This window comes from Daphnia carinata, chromosome 7 (genome assembly GCF_022539665.2).
Source record: "Daphnia carinata strain CSIRO-1 chromosome 7, CSIRO_AGI_Dcar_HiC_V3, whole genome shotgun sequence".
Classification (NCBI taxonomy): domain Eukaryota; kingdom Metazoa; phylum Arthropoda; class Branchiopoda; order Diplostraca; family Daphniidae; genus Daphnia; species Daphnia carinata.
In genome coordinates, this window is record NC_081337.1 from 6,110,389 (window position 1) to 6,127,045 (window position 16,657).

Consider the following 16,657-nt stretch of genomic DNA (forward strand, 5'->3'; position numbering starts at 1 on the left):
AAAAAAAAAAAAAATTCTTTGTAACCTTTTCTTTTTGTTTTTATTGCATCGAGTTTTTCTTTGAGCAAACAAATAACACGGCGAATGCAAAGATAACAGGCTGCGTGATGCAATTATAAAAATTCATTTCATTCTCGACTCGTATTATTCCCTCTTTGACTCTGATATTTTTTTCCCCATTTCATCGTATAGATGAATGAACAATAGCGAAGTAAAAGTTCTTTTTTTAAAGTAGTTTTCTTTGTAAACAATTGGACTTTAGTCTGTCTCCAGGCGAACATCATTAATCGACATTTGAATACAATGGGTGTATCGTGAATTAGTTTTCTTTCGTTTTAATACGACATCTTTCCACCTTTTATTTTTTAAATGCTTAACTAATTCCTCGTTGCCACTCGTCTCGCGTGTTTATGTTCTCTCTTTGAAATAATAATAATAATAATAAAAAGGGAATACATGAAAAAAAAAACCAAAAAACAAAAAACAAAAGCGTTTGGCATTTGGATTAGTCAGACTGAGAGTTCAGTGACCGGCCCGTTTGGAAAGCCATCCGAAAATGCCAGATACAAGTTGTGCGTTACATAAACTACATTTTTTGCCTTCTTCCCTCTCTGACTTTGAATGCATTATTCGCTGGTTGAAAGAATTCCATCTCCCTTTGGAAGGACGTGTGGATCAAAGAAGTTTTTTTTTTCGAAATAATTTGGTGAATTTGCATACGCAGTTTATCTCTCAGCTGAGCGTTTGCTTAACTAAACATTCTGGTTCTTCACATCAAACCGTTCGTGATCCAACCCTATGACTGTCAAAACCAATATAAAAATGGGTTTGATATTATTTCTTGTTCGTCAAAATCCATTGCGTAATATAACTACTATCTGACAATGAAAGCAGCCATTTGGCAAATTTATCTAGATATTAAGAAACGAGGGGAAAAAAAGGGGGGGGCTCCTGAGCTCTTAAACGCATCAGGCAGTCGCTCGTGCGCTTTGTTTTGTTTTTTTTTTTCTCTCCACCAATCGTATCTCAATGAACGATCTGGTGGGGAGAGCCAGTTTTTTCTTTTTTCAAACAAACTGGTGTGGTGTGTGTACGACACACCGCAGTGCATTTAAACAGTGTATGGACGTAGATGGTTTATTCTAGTCGAGTTTCCCAACAGGAAAAGTGAGCGTGAGTCAACAAACTAGCGGTCACACGCCGGTTTTTTTTTCTCTCTCCCTCTCTAACCGAAAACACAAGACCTTCTGTGTGTGTGTGTGTGTGATTATTGTTTAACATTTCCTCAATGTCCATTTGGCGGTGCGTGTACATAAAAATCTATACGCAGTCACGGAATGCCCTAATCTTTTTGCTCGTTAACAGGGGGTGATTGGAGTGCCTTGTGCCAGTCACATATCAGAGAAGAAAAAAAAGAAAACGTACACTGACGGACAGGTTTTTTTTGGCGACAAGGCGAGTGACAAGGAGCTCTTTGAAAGCCATCAACCGCGCCCCGGTCTGTACATACTTTTTGTCTGCCCGTGTGTGTGTTGTTGCCCATTCTGTCTGACCTTCATTATAATATCGCCCGCATAAATTATAATCTTAACTCACGGTCGGTCCTATTGTTTTTTAAAATTCTTTTTTGGAATTATTTCCCTTTAGTGAGCAGTTAAAAACAAAAACGAACGGTGGCCAGTAGTGGCTAATACAGGTCAATAAGCCAGCACGTCATCTTCAACAATCACAAACCGTCTCGAATTTCGAAAAGGTCAGAAAACAAAGACAACAATAGAAAAACAAACAGCCGAAATGAGAGAAGAACAAGAAAAAGACTTTGGAAAAAATAAACGAAATTCAATAGGCTAAAGTTGACTGTTTTTTTTTTCTAATACGTTAATGACGATGGAAAATGTAGTTTTCTATCTTGTTTTTATTGCTATCACGTTTCTCGTCGCCAATTTGTCGCGACTACCCATTTTCTTGAGGTAGGGAAAAAAACAAAAAAAGGTAAATTATTCTAAAGCTATGCTCGTCAATATTCAGGGATGCGGACGTTACGAGGCCGCGGGAGAATTGAAAAACAAAAGACACGGTGAACGAAAGGATAGTCATCCGCAATGGTGCGCACTCTCTCGATGGCCTTTTCGTTTTTTTATCGGCCAAGCCGAGGACAACCGTCCGCACGCCACGGCTGATTTGCTTCTCGTTATTTCCGACTTTGTGTTATCGCATCCCCATGGATGGGTCGTACACGCCAAAGCACTTTAGCCCGTTTTCTCCCGGTCGTGTCCAGCGTCCTTGTCTCCCTTTTTTTTCGAACGGGAAAGGCAAAGAAAGGGACGACCGGCTAAAACGCGAGTCACCACTCTGTCGACGTGATGGAGCACTACAACACAACAAATGTCACAATCTCTGACTGAGGAGAAGAAGAAAAATCTCTACCCGATTTCACAAATTCCCGAAGAGAACCTTCTTGTTCAGAGGCTGAATGCCATACGTGATTATCGCTTTGCGAATTATGCAAAATTTCAGGATATGCGTATACGCGAGCGGCTCTAAATGAAGGGAGGGTTTGAAATTTCTAACATGTTTTGGGCTGGTCGCTTGGGGTGTGCGATAAAGATGTACAGGAAGGAGATGCGGCCGTCGGTGTATTTATAAATACCGTGAGGGGTGGAGACGGCGTTGCTCTCTGTCGCTCTACTTCCTCCCCGAGCTTTTTCTTCGCTCTTTTTTGGCCGGCAAAAACTCTTTCAACTGACGGCTAACAATAAACAAATTACGGCCCATCAGTGCAGCAGCAGCTCCCCTCGCCATCCGTGTAAGACAATCCTTCATGTCTGCGCCCATCGCGTCTGCTGTCTGTAGACCACCCGATAATTCTCCCACCGGAGGGATGCAACCCAAATGTTCTTATTTTTTTTTTTTCCTCTCTTTAACAATCAAACGCAATCGTCCCCCTTTTTTTTTTCTTGTCGGTTTTCTTTAAGAAGCACGACGCGCCATTTTGAAATTCCTTTGCATGTTGGAGGACGAAAATTTTGATTTAAAAGAAAAAAAAAAAAAAAAAAGAGGAGAACAAGATTTATTGCTGCATACGAGTGACTGGAATGAGTTTGAAATTCCATCGATTAATCAGCCCAGCAGAAGATGATGATAGTTTTTAGTTGAAATATGCAATTGTTGTTGCGTTTTGTTTGTTTGTTTTTTGTTGTTGAGAAAAAAAAATGCAGGATGTACAAAACTATACCCGCACAAACATCTGTAGGAATGATGAAAAATGTAATTAAAAATCGATCGTACCACTTTCTCAATGTTTGTTGATGACGGACTTGCGCTGGAGGGACGTTTCGCTTTTTATTTTTATTTTATTCTTATGGTATAACTGTTGATGATAAACAAAACTCTGTGCCGCGCCACCGTTACGCGTCAGCATAATCGTCGCTGATGAGGTAAATACAAAGTCACGAAACGCAATCGACGAAGGCTTTTGAACATCGTAGCCTAAATAAAAACCTGCTCACCCAGAGTTTTGTTTGTGCATGCGTGTCTATATACGTTTCAGAACTCAAAAGAAGGGGAAAAAAATGAGACAGGAAGACCACGGGACCAAGGATTTATCCTCCAATTTCCTTCTTTTTTTATTTCTCCTTTTTTAATAAGTAAAGATAATACAACAAACAAACAGTTCAACTGAAAAAACTGAAGAGGGAAAAAAAAGGGTTGCTGGTTCAGATCTGACCATGTTCTATATGCTGTCCGCCCGCCAGACATTATTATAACAACCCGCAAATAACAAACAACGCGTAGGCCACGACATGATGGCTTAGGAAAATAAGGCTAGCACGTCGCCCTTCTGGCGCCTCATCGTCGTGATAGATTTTGAACGAGAAGTAAAAAAAAAAAAAAAACCCAGAAAAACTTAAGTTATTTGCTTATATGTTCTTCTTCTTTCCATGTGCAACCGTAAAAACCTTCATCATTTAGATTATTATTTTCTTTTTCTATTTTTTTTTCTTTCGTTCAAAGTCATTTCGTTTGCCTCGCATGATTCACTTGGCTTCCTTGGGTGTGGTTGTTTTGTCACACAAATTTATATTTATTGTTATTGTTATGATTATTGTGGTTGTGGTTAACTGAGCTCGATTTTCTAGGTGGGGCGGACAGTCCCGAACGAATTGAATGCCATCTATCGGGCGTGAAAAAGGTAAACGCGGGAATGGTTCCCCGCAGAAAATACCAAGGCCGACTGAGCGGTACGTTTTGCCTTGCGACGCGGAAGGAAAAGCTATGCGACCTCATTTTGAATATGTTCCAGCTTTTAACGAAGCACACAAAAATAAAAGCTGCGCAAATATTGCGTTCGTTTTTTGTATTTTTTTTAGATTAGTTACCGAGTTATTCCAGTAACTCTGTTCAGTGAAATCCCACCGATGAAAATACTAGTTGATAAAAAAGAGGCGTGTCTGGATGATATAAAGTGGGAGGAAAAAAAACTGATGTTTTCCTTTCTTTCTTTCTTTTTTTCTTTTCTGGTTTCGTTTGAAATCTTCCGTGTCGATTCTGGCCTTCTCGGTCCGATGGAGCGTCAGACGCCGGTAAACAACGTTAAGCACACATACAACGATCGGCTCGTCTTTTCGTGTGGCAATCCCCCTGCAATTTCCCTCCGTTTTTGTGGAGAAAAGAATGAAAAAAAGCTGCCTAAAAATAAACAGCGTCGGCGTCGCTCTCCTAGATGGCCTGTAGGAGGAGAACACGTCCAGCTTTTTTTTTTTCAAAAAGAAAAAGGGAAGAATATAAAGGCCGACAAGGCACGAAATCCTCGGCTGTAATTTACGGTCAACTTGAATCCAGCGACCGGAGAAAACGTTTTTTCCCAAAAACTTTTGCGATTATTTTGATCACGTTCCTAATATTTTTCATTTGCATGTAACTCGCAAAAGTTCTGTACACTGACTAAGCAATAAGCGGATCCGCATGGATGCCGGCTTGTTTAAACGGGCGGGATTAATTCTGGACAACGAGCTGTCCGTATCTAATGCCAAAATTTATTTGATTTACCTTTCGTAATGGGTCAGTCAGCAGAATACCCAACGAACTTTTCCCGCCTGCCTATTTTATGTGACGATGCTTTGACTGCATTCAAAAATATGCAATGTCGACAGGACGGACCAGAAGGACGCCAGACCCAACAAAAACAAAAAATACTTCATCAGACGCATCCACATAAAAATGTTGTGGTATGGCCCAATCGCTGTGGCATGGCATTGGGTGTTTCTTCGGACTAGGGAAAGCGGAGAATGCCAACAATTTTTCTTTAGACTCGTTTCCATTTGAATAAGAAAAAAAAAGGGAATAGAAGAACAGGAAAATATTTATAATATCGACGCTATTTTCAACCAATAGACGAAAAAGCAAAGGTATTTATAAAAGAAGTTTCGAATTACTAGAGGTTCTTATTCTTTTTTTTTTTTTTTCTATAGACTTTTATCAGTTCTATCGGCAAAAGTAGTAGAATCTTTTCTTTTCCTTGCGTGTGCTCCTTTCGCATTCCTCGACGGAGCATCAAACGATCCAGTTTTGGATATTTCCTTTTTTCTTTTCCCAAAAAAAAAAAATTCTTCAAACATCGGGAGTGCAACAACAACAGTGAAAATAATAACGTTTTCTCTTTTCTCTGTTTCTGAGTGTCGGCCTGGATTCGAAGAGTAAACCAGGCAGTTTGAAGAGAGAGAGAGAGGCGGAAAAGTTCAAGCCAAAAATTTTCACAATATGAATGGATGAACGTCGAGACGGCGCCGTATCGAATGACACACTAGAGAGTCAAGAAAATGCGCAAGACATTTTGGAAAGTGTATAAGCTCTGGTGCATCCATCGCTGACACACGGATCCATCATGTGCTATAGATACACACACACTCGGTCTATGTATATAAATATATTTATATACACATGCCCTGTATAAGTGTGTGTACAAACATGTACGCACCGACACACGGAGTGGAAAGCAAAGAAAGAAAGAAAAAAAAAAAGGTTGGCCTTCCAGCGGACGAAGCGGAGGTACACACACGAAGATGGATTTGACTGTACGGCATCAACAGCCAAACACAAGCAAGGCCAAATGATTAATGTAACATGGCCCGTGTGATAAATCGACGAGGAACAAAGGGCGACGTAGAGCTATAGCGAAGATTGTTTATGTCAATGCTTAACCAGCTCGTGTGTTTAACTTGGAGCTTATAGTTACTACATTGGATCTGCCGTGTCCCACCAAGCCGCTATTATTTATAGTCATCCGCTATACGTGCGGAGACGATCGACTTGTTCCTTGATCTGTTTCTATTTCGCAATGTACTTATTCACCTCTATCTATTCTTGTTCGATTCCAAACTATTATTAAAAGCCCTTTGTTATTATTATTAGAAACTTGGCGTCTGTCGTCGTGGGGTTGAAACCCAACGTTTATACGGGATGTTGGCAACAGCCAAAAAGGGTTGCAACAAAAAGATAAGATGAAATACAAAGAAGAAAGTGTGGAAGAAACGCTGGAGGAAAGTCCAGTAGAATCATAACGAATGTGCAAAAGGTTATCTTATGTAGCTCATTTTTTTCCCCCTTCTATGTGGCTGTGTCTTTAAAATACAGATGTGCAGTAAAGAGCAGAGGTTATAGATCTGTACATTGGAAGGGAACAAAATGCAACCCGATCCTTACGTTTTCGACGCCCACGAGTTGTTTCTTCTGTGTGGGCCATTCTCCTGAAAAAAACAGGATTTATTGATTCGTATATGGCAGGGCGATCTTTACGACTGACGACTCACTAGACACTTGTTTTAGATTTTTATATCTCTCCGTTGTTTTTTTTGCGCCTGAACGAAGAGTGGCAGGGCAATTTTCGGTTTGTAATAAGGTAAGGCTTGTCTAAATAGCAGCAATCTCACTGGCCTGTGTGTGCTTCTATACCGGCAGTTTGACGTTTGTTGATGCTAACCGAAGCAAATGCAATAACAAAACCAACTCGGACTCCGTCTGTCTTTGGTGATATATTTTTAGACCCCATTACCCCTCCCGATACAGTCGGCTCAGTTGACTGCTTTCCTCGTAAATCCACTGGAAAAAGAAATCACATCAATACAACTGACCAATAAACGAATTAAACTTTTTTTTTCCCCTTGAAAAAAAACATGTGTAATTTAATTTGTATTTTTTAAATGGTTGATACGTAGGTCTTCGTGGATCCTATACCGACTGTATTGCTGAATTGTTGACGTGTTGCCGGAGAGCAGCGACGCTGTTGTTTACACGCAGGCGAAGACAGCGGGGATTCTCTTACACGTGACGCGCACATCCACGGCCCGACAGCTTTTTTTCCCTTATACAGCCGCGTTGTAGTTCTTCCGTAGGGTGCAGCTTGTTACGAGAGCTGTGGTTATATCCCATACGCCTTTCTCTGATGGATAACGGACTGCACACATGTTTTGGTGCGCTGCCTTTTTGGCGTGTCTGTAGGCAAAAACGAACGGGGGACTCGCACCAGTTTTCTGACTCTTTCCCTCAACTCGCTTGTTTATTGTTTCATGGCCGGCGCTTTATAACGTCTTTTTTTTTTTTTTTTGCTTATTATTATACCTTCTAAACCCTCCTTTTTTTTTTCTTTCTCTCCTCTGTCTTATGAACTGGATGTCCTTGTTTATTCCTGAGCCCGGTGTATACAACATCTTTTTTTTCTTCTTCTTTCCTTCTGGCTTTTTTCGTTTTTGAAACAAAATCGTCTTCCTTTCATATTACCTCCTGCTCTTTTTTTTTTTTGGTATAGGTTTGTATGTTCGCCTCCGTTTCCTTCTTATGATCTTGCGTGTTTATAGCACAGCCACCCACCTTGCAAGTTTCCCATCGCAGCGTGTAGTATGTGTACTAGAGCAGAGCAAGAGTTGTGTGTATACATAGTCGGCTTGCTGAGCTTGTCTAATAAATAGAGAAAACCCTTTTGGTAGCCTTAAATTTCGTTACAACATAAATGGCGTGTGAATTGACAAACACAGCCTGCAGCTGACAAGTTGCGCAAGACAAGTGTCCATCCAGAGCAGAGCCGACCTCGGTGGCATTAGCACGTCATCGGCATGATGGAAGTCATATAATCTAAAAATGATTATTATTTGACTCTTCGACCTAATTTCGCTAGATTGCTTCAAGAGAAATCATTAAAATGTACACCAGTCATTTGAAAAAAAATGCAAAATCGCCATCCTGTACATGAAAGGGCTCTTGAGAATGTCATTGTTAACCTTGGCAGATTGCAATGATACATGGAGACAAAAGAGGAAAGACATGCGATATCCTTCTGGTGAATATAATTTTTTTTTTTTTTTTTTGGTTTTTATTTATTCTTCTTTTTATTGAATGACGAATATAAAAATCTCTGGCACTGGCTTCGTGTTCTATCGGTGGATCTCATCGGTATGTTTAGTGAATGGGCCGTGGGGAAGGAAGAACGCTGTACAATTGCACATGAGAACGGGTTTATTCTTTTCCCCGCTTATTTTTTCTTCTTCTTCTTCACAGAGTTTTGTTAAAGATGAAAGGCATTTCTCATCTTTATGTATTCTAACGTGTTCCTGTATGTGATTAATCCATCATCTCTTTGAATCGTGTGTACATTGTGATCAGGTTGTAGTGCTGGGCTATAATCTCAAAAGGAGAAAACGAAATATTTATGTAGAGCAGGATTTGAACGAGAGAGAGAGGAAAGAAGTGAAGAAGAACTAGTGCCGTAGATAGTAGAAGAGCACGCGCTCTGCCAGCACAAGCCGACCTAGAACGAATGGATTGTTCAACTGATTAGAGAGTCGATTTTTATCTTAACTCAAACTGACAGCCACCATTCCTTAAGAATAGTAGAACTGAAGTGAACACACACAGCACGAGAGAGCGGCGGAATAAAAAAAAATATGTATATATTTTAAAAGAAGAGCAAAGAGTTTAAGAAAAAGCATAAAATTAAGCAAACTGACGTCTGCTTCTTGTGTATAATCCGTTGTTAAAGAAAACCAAGAGCAGTGACTATTGCGTCAGCTGGACGGGTCAGCAGTCTCTGTCCGTCTGTTTGTTCAATCTGAAAGGAAAAAGTCAAGCAAATGTCAGGACAAATAGGAAAGCAAATCAAAATGAAGTGCTGCATGACGGGCAAACGGGACGCGTGCAAGTAGAAGAATCGAGTGATCCAGGACAAAAAAAAAAGGACTGACCGAAAACGACACGTTCAGGCTGGGAAAATGACTTGGCAGTTCTCGACGATTCACCAAGAAGAGCTGGAAAAAAAGAGAAGTATTTTTTTTTATAACAAAAAAGAAAAGAATCATAGACCTGTTTTGCATACGATTTCACATCCATGACCAATACGCTTCAGAACGTTAAGCCTTATAGATATGGTTGGCCATCCATGCCTTGGATCAACAAGCAAAAACTTCTATTCTGCTGCTTGTATGGGAAACGGAGAGGAATGTTTAGCTTGACTCTCAGAACGTCTTCGAATGCCATTTGCTTAGCAAAATCTGTTAATGAATATATGCATATCAGTGTTCTTAGAAGACAAACAATGCCTCCTGCTATCGGCGCAATTACGGCCGTGATGGAAACACAGCAATAATGCAAACCATACAATCAAGAGATCCAAACTCAACTCAATGACACACAAATTACAGTAGCTGTTTTGCTGGCTGTAGATTGCAGCTGTTTTTCTCATCTGTTTCGCTTTTGCCAATCATATAGCTTGGGCCAGCAGTTGCAAACCAACCAACAGAAAGGTCAGAGTTGACTAGCGATCATATGTCTACAGGGGTATTGAGTTTTTTTCATCAAGTTGTCTCTCCCACTGCGCGAAAAGCAAACAAGAAGTTGCGTTCCTTCTTTTCCTTTTTCAAATTTTTGACTGCTGTACAGCCCCAACTTTCGCCATCAGTCATATTTGCGTGACAGACGTCATAAAAAAAAAAGAAAATCAACGCGAGTCGCCGACAAGGTCTTACATTGTATTTCTGTGTTATGATAACCATCCTGTAGCGCATTCTGAGACGACCAAAACAAAAAGGACCCGTTGTGCATATCTTGCGTTATGTGAGAGAAATGAGAGAAAACGCACTACAAAGGGTAACTTGCAGCAAGGAAGACATAACGTAATATGGAAATACTCTTCAGGGAGTAGTGTTCGCTTAACGAGACAGCCAAAACTCTGAAAAGTGTAAATACGCATATGGGACAGGCGGCTGCCGTCCAGGTAGCTTATAAGTCCAGGCTGTTCTTTAAGGGAGATAAGGTTAGTGGAGAGTGACAGAAGCGCAGATAGGTGAGCGGGTATGGCAGTTCCCACTAGTGACGCAAGTCCAAAAAGACACTGTTGCCCACAAGGGGCGGGGAGAAAAGGTAGACATAAAGCAGTCATGGTTAAAATAATAAACAACAGGGGAAAAAAAAAGATGACGAAGATAAAGAAACTGAAGGACAGCCAAAGAGAAACGATAAAATGAAAAGAAACAGACGGCATATCCAACGAGTATAACCTGTCGTTTTCATCAGATTTCTTCTCTGTTCCTCATCCTCACCGACCCATCAGGTGGGCAACGATCGTTTGATTTTGTCATTTTTTCTTTTGACTTCCTCGATGAAGAAACTGTCGGGCGACGTGACGGACGGAAGCGTATACTGCATCATTTTTCGTACACGCACGAAAATGCGCAAGCAAAAATAACTACAGTCGTCCAAAAACGGATGAAGGGGAAAAGGGAGAAAAATAGATCCTCGTGTTCCATGACTGGAAATCTGACGCTTTTATCTTCCCTTGTATATTTTTTTAGGGCTTCTTTATTTTCTGCAACTAGGTACATGCCTTTGCCCTAAATTTTGGTCCTGGAATAACATCGAAACGTGGTGGGGTCCTTCTAAACCTCTGTGACCCCATGACATTCCTTTTTTTTTTCTCTACGCAATAATCTACATATTGTGCATCGAATTCGGTTCGATTCTTCCCTGTGTTTGGCTTGTATACAAATTCCAGTGAGACGGATGTCGCCGAATCTGGCCATTGCCTGCGGTCAGTGCTGGCACGTCTAACTCTGTGACTCGCCAACGCATCGACAGCAGTGCATGCATTTATGCATTTTCAGATCGACATGTTGCTGCTGTGCACATCATGGAGCCTTGGATATTGAAAGGGGGGACTCGAATAGACGGCTGTGACGAGGATGACTGCTGCTATATTCTGTAGTGCTTACGGCTACCACTAGAAAGTTGTGTACGGACCAAGGGCTCGTTGCGGCGTCATCTCTGGCGTATTTTTTTTTTTTCTTTTCGAGAAGTCATCCTCCTCGTCGCCTTTCCAACAGAAAAATACAAAAAGAAAGAACAACAACTTGACAAGAAAAAAAAGTAAACCTGTTTGAAGTGTGTTTGAAAATAAGGTGTTTCAAATTCACAGTCGAATTTCCAAAATACAAATAATCCTACAAATAAAGCGCTTCGAAAGAGAGAGAGAGAGAGAGAACAAAAACAACGCAACCGTAGACAAGTTACGAAGAATTTAATTTTATATGTGTAAAATCAGGAGATGTGGGATTGGAGATTATGTGCGCAGTGCGCTAGGTTATTTACTCTACGTGTCACGAGCCATCTGTTCATCGGAACCTAACAACCGCACACTTTGTTTGAAAAAACGAAGCTGCGATAAGAAGAATGATCACAACAGGTTCGGTGTGAAGCCATGGCAACCAAAAGGCTTATCTTTTTGTTTCACTTTTTTTTTTTTGACAATATACACCTGTACATATTTTGTGGAGTCTTCTAACCCTTCATCTAATCTCCTACTTTGACATTCGAGTCTGTCATTTCTGTGTGAACTTTGATCACCCTGTCAACCGAGCACTCATTGCTATGACACGTTTCACGAAAACAATAAAAGAATGGACACAGGTACGTACGAGTTGTCTCTCACTTCACTTATTGATAGTTCTCATTTGCATATGTCGGTTTCCCAAGTGTTAATCAGTGTCGACTAGTGTAGCAATCGAAACGAACGACTTCGGCCAGGACCGGTTATTGAGCTTATCTGGCGAAGAAGATGGTCGACAAGAGACGGCTCAACTGATCAGGTTTTCTTTTTTACGGTTTGTTGTTCAAAGCTTTTCTCGTGTTTCTTAAGGTGTTCTTTTTCTTTTTTTTAGGAAGGTGTACTGCTTGCTCTTTTTAAGGATTCTGTGCTTGACGGTGATGGAGTGCTACGCCATCTACGACGAATCAATCAGTGCCTTCTTCTCGGGATCAGGTGGCGGTGTCGTTATTGTCATGATCTGGTTAATTCAAATCATTCTATCCGGCTACACGTCGTTATCGAACCGTTTGGGACCCGACAATCCATCCAACCAAAATCGATTCGTTGCCTTAAACGTCATGGAGTGCCTAGTTTATTCTGGAGCTGCATCCAATCTCTACCACTTGGAAAAGGTATGACAGTGTGGATTGCTTCAAATTCACTTCCATATAGTTGATTCATTCCTGATACTTAGATTCAGCTTATTGATGTTTTGATTCTCAACGGCTCGCTGGCCATCTTTCACTTGGGTCACGTGCTATTTTTCTTGAATCCTTGGCTATGCTACCACGGGCTTTACGGAGCATTTCACGCTGCTCTGTGCATCGGAACGCCTCTGCTAGCGCTCAATGTGAGCTTCTTACACGCAGCTTCCGGTAGTGATCCGTCAGAGAGAGATGATCCATCTCGTGGCAATTGGCAGTCGGTTGAGATTGCGTGCGTGGGCCTGATGTGCTGTTTGTGGTATTCGCTGGAGACGCACGTTGTCGTCTGGAAGAGACATCGCTTCCGCTTCGAACAACATCAGGATTGCTCTTTCGTCATGTTATGTTTCGCTTACGCCGACGTTTGGAATGTTATGGCCAAGTGCAGGTTCTTCGTAACCAAATCGAGTGAAACGGCTACGCAGAATGGCAAAGTCGCAAACACGCGTGCAAACGCTGAACGGCTACTTGCCGGTTGACTTCCGACTCTTTTCATTTCGCATCGGTTTTTTTTTAAGTAACTAGGAGTATAAGCGGATGTGTGCCTCTTATGGATTCTTGGAATGGTTACCTCTCCTTTACAACGCATAACTACGACGGAAGGAACTCGCACGTGATCTTGGCTCACAAATCGATCAACCGACAGTCGGAACTCGTGCCGTTCCTATTTTCCGACTGAATTCGAAATATGTATATAACCGACACCGAGCATTCCATGGTTCCACTTGCGCTGAAAAAAAAACGGGATAAACAAAACAGCCATTAATCAATGTGTTCTTTTCATTTTAGCTCATTATCTCTAAGGAGACATGTTTTTTTTTTCTTAGGGGCTGATAATGCTTATTATTAGTAAGGGTTCCAGGGCTTTGTGCATCAATGAAGCTTTTGCATCGAAATTATCTTATGTTCTGCATACGATTTTCATTTACCCTATTGCCCTTGACGTACTCCAACCTACAGTGATTTGCATGCTATAGCGGTACTTCTGTTTCGTATTCTGGTACTCTTTTCACGCAACATAACTGAACAGGTAACAAACTTTTGAAGGTGAATTCTGAATGGGCTTTCCATCTAGTGAGATAAATGCGTATTTGCTTCTAGTCGGTCATTTTCAGGTATTGTTTTCGTGAATTGCCGTTTCATTGCTGGATGGTTAGTGATAGATGGGGCAGTACTGGAAACATTTGTTCGACTGTGTCTAGTGCCTCAAGTTTGAATAAAACTGTTGCGAAAACCACTCTTTTCAGTGTTACCCAGCTGATAATTTCGTAGTATACGTTGAGCTGCGTATATTATTTTGCATCTTCAATAGTGATTTCAACTACCGGTGATTTAAGATTGGATATCGACAGTTTCACTTTAAAAAATAAAAATAGAATCCATTCTTTCATCGACAATCTGTTAAAGCTTCAAGAAACTTGTATCAATTGCAAAAAATTGTGTTGCAATACCTTTTTTGCTCCAGGAATGATATCGTATAATATCATATGTTCATTAGTGTCAGTTTTCTTGATATTCGGGGGTTGTGTTTTTGCACGTCCCGCACTACTCAAATTTCCATTTGATAATACAACAAGCAGTAATAATCCATGCAACGAGGATCAAACAGCAGGTAAGGCGTTCTTTACGAAAAAGAAGCAAATCAATAATAATAATTTGCCGTTTCACTCCAATACTTAAAGAACACAAACCTGTAGCTGACGTGCCATTAACTAACCGAGCGCCTTCGTCGAATTCCGGCAATTCCGGCTTCGGCTGGAGAAACCTGCTTCCGAGCCATTTTGGCGAATTTTTCGAAGTCTTTGTTTTTTTCATGGAATTAAAATGGCATTATGAAATCGAAGAATCAATAGCGGCAGTTGGTCATAGAATAAGTAACCAGTTGCAGGAGAATATAGATCAGATAGAAATCACTGAGACGGACAGTGGCGGAAGCAAAAATAATGAAGTTGACAACCATCAAGACAAAGCGAAATATTTCCAGTATTATTTCAACGCAATGACACCGCTATACGGAATTCACAGTATATAATCTGAATTATCAACATTATAATAGTTCTAATCAATACCACTATTGTTTTATTCCTTTATTTGTTGTATTTGTTTTTGTTTTTTATGGAGAAAATTGTTTCCTTGAGCACTGTGATGGCTGTGTGACTCCTAAGAATCTTATGATTTCTTTTTAGTGAAAGAGGTAGAAAACAAAAAAACCTGACAGTTACCTATTGATTACAAAAAACATATTATATAATATGGCATGGGGACACGTTTATGGTGCCCGGCAACTTTGCGTTTTTATGCTACTAAAGAACGATGATGGTTATACCGTTCATACGGTAGTCTAAGTAATGTTCATCTAAGATGAGAATCAGCGAAAAGGCTGCGTCGTGCATGTCACGGTCATTGAATTATTCCCGAATACATTTGCATTCTCATACATGAACATTTAACGGGAGAACTTGAAGTGCATTTTATAGCAGTTATTTCTGTCGCCCGATTTCTGTTATCCTAAACGTGATTTCCATCAATATATACAGTAAAGTCCCGCTAGCATTAAAAATTGTGTAATCCCGTTCACAGTCGATATTAGGAAAGAAAACTTTGAAAAGAACTGCTAGTATAGCAAAATTGGTTTAATTTTCGGCCACCAGATGGCACAAAATCTTGTGTTGTTCTAGGCTGCCATAATAGTTTCGTCTGCTGCTACATTATGTGTAATATTGCTATTAAATTTCTTAAAATCGACACTTATTTATCTTGTTTGTTTCTCACCTTCACCCTCAAAGAACCGGGTCATCATTCTGAAATGATACAGAAAGTACAATAATTGCTTTAGGCATTGAATGGAATCTTATTTAGGTTGAAAAGGATGGAAACTAATAAGCGCGTTAATATGTGAACGTCTATATTTTTGTTTATTGCGTTTTCAGCGGTATCTTGCAAAATGACATTAATGGGGGCAACATTTTAACGGATGATGTAATACGATACACTAAGATTTTATTTCATCTTGGGGTGAGTACAATGGCCAGCATTTTTACATCATCAAACATTTTGTTAATTTGATACCCAATGTAATGACAAACTTTTTCATTACAACACTTTATGACATGAACAACACTTGGCTCACCGTTGCTGCATTTTGATACTTCATTCCCTTATACATCAAAAGCATTTCCAGATGTATTTTTTTCGACTGGGGACCTTATACCAAATTGGATGTTACTTTTTGTCTGACACATAAGAGTGGAATTCAGAAGCCCAAGATTGGTTTGACCTTAATTTTTAATTTTCATTAGAAATTCTGTGTGATTCTCAATTTTTATCTTACATTAATGGAGCTTTAGTGGTGTTTTTCCAGTTGAGGTAATTGAACACTTCAAACAGAAAACTTTCACCTGTCATTCACCTATGTTGGTGAGAAAGGATCGGCCGCTGTGACACCATCTGAATCTCCCATCGCCTCCTAGTAGTTGACAGAAAAATCTAACAGTCCGTCCCCGTTCGTAGTCTGTGAAGAACCGATTCGTTCAATCATCGTCCGTTGTAGAAAAAGACGGTGCTGGTTAAGCTTTGCTATGTGTTCAGTTAGTAATGGCCCCGTAGTTTGATATTATAGCAAGATGCCTACCGAAACTCTGCTCATGTAAACAAACGTGACCGGGAGAGAGGTGTCCTGCATTTGTTTTTTCTCACACATCATCCTCGGAAAGACTACACGAATGAAGCAATATTTAGCTTCTACATACGACTTACAGTTGGCTACATACGTTTCAGTTGCAACTGGCAATATGGCAAGCATAAACGTACCGGCACATCTGCCTTAAGAGCACGAACTGGAAACTTGACCGGCTTACCTACCTGTTAGGGTTTGGGCCGCGCTATACTGTCCGACACAGTAAGAAAAAGGGCATCGAAGAGGGTCACATAGCTCGATGATTAGCTGCCAGCATCCATGAACCTTACATGGGGAGGCTTACGAACAACCTACAAGCTACGATTACCTCTTCTCCACCTTCAGTTTGTGAATCGATCTTCAACATGTAGTGAACGGTACTACAGATCGATGTGAAACGTCTGTAAACGTGCAAGTGTATGTGTGTGT

At 40.5% G+C, this 16,657-nt stretch overlaps 1 protein-coding gene and 2 long non-coding RNA genes across 3 annotated transcripts; all 3 read left to right on the forward strand.

Annotated features, from left to right (window-relative positions):
• The first annotated feature begins 1,092 nt into the window (after positions 1–1,092).
• LOC130699306 (uncharacterized) lies at positions 1,093–1,773 on the forward strand. The gene is made up of 3 exons (XR_009003410.2): positions 1,093–1,302; positions 1,366–1,498; positions 1,648–1,773. It is a non-coding gene; the product is annotated as an uncharacterized LOC130699306 (long non-coding RNA).
• A 10,027-nt stretch (positions 1,774–11,800) lies between these two features.
• On the forward strand, positions 11,801–13,398 carry LOC130699301 (uncharacterized). The gene is made up of 4 exons (XM_057521637.2): positions 11,801–11,949; positions 12,041–12,128; positions 12,201–12,480; positions 12,543–13,398. The coding sequence occupies exons 1-4, from the start codon at positions 11,940–11,942 to the stop codon at positions 13,029–13,031; spliced, it is 867 nt and encodes a 288-aa protein (XP_057377620.1). The 5' UTR covers positions 11,801–11,939; the 3' UTR covers positions 13,032–13,398.
• Positions 13,399–15,261: 1,863 nt separating this feature from the next.
• Positions 15,262–16,605, forward strand: LOC132088171 (uncharacterized). The gene is made up of 3 exons (XR_009421462.1): positions 15,262–15,411; positions 15,483–15,567; positions 15,725–16,605. It is a non-coding gene; the product is annotated as an uncharacterized LOC132088171 (long non-coding RNA).
• Positions 16,606–16,657: the final 52 nt, after the last annotated feature.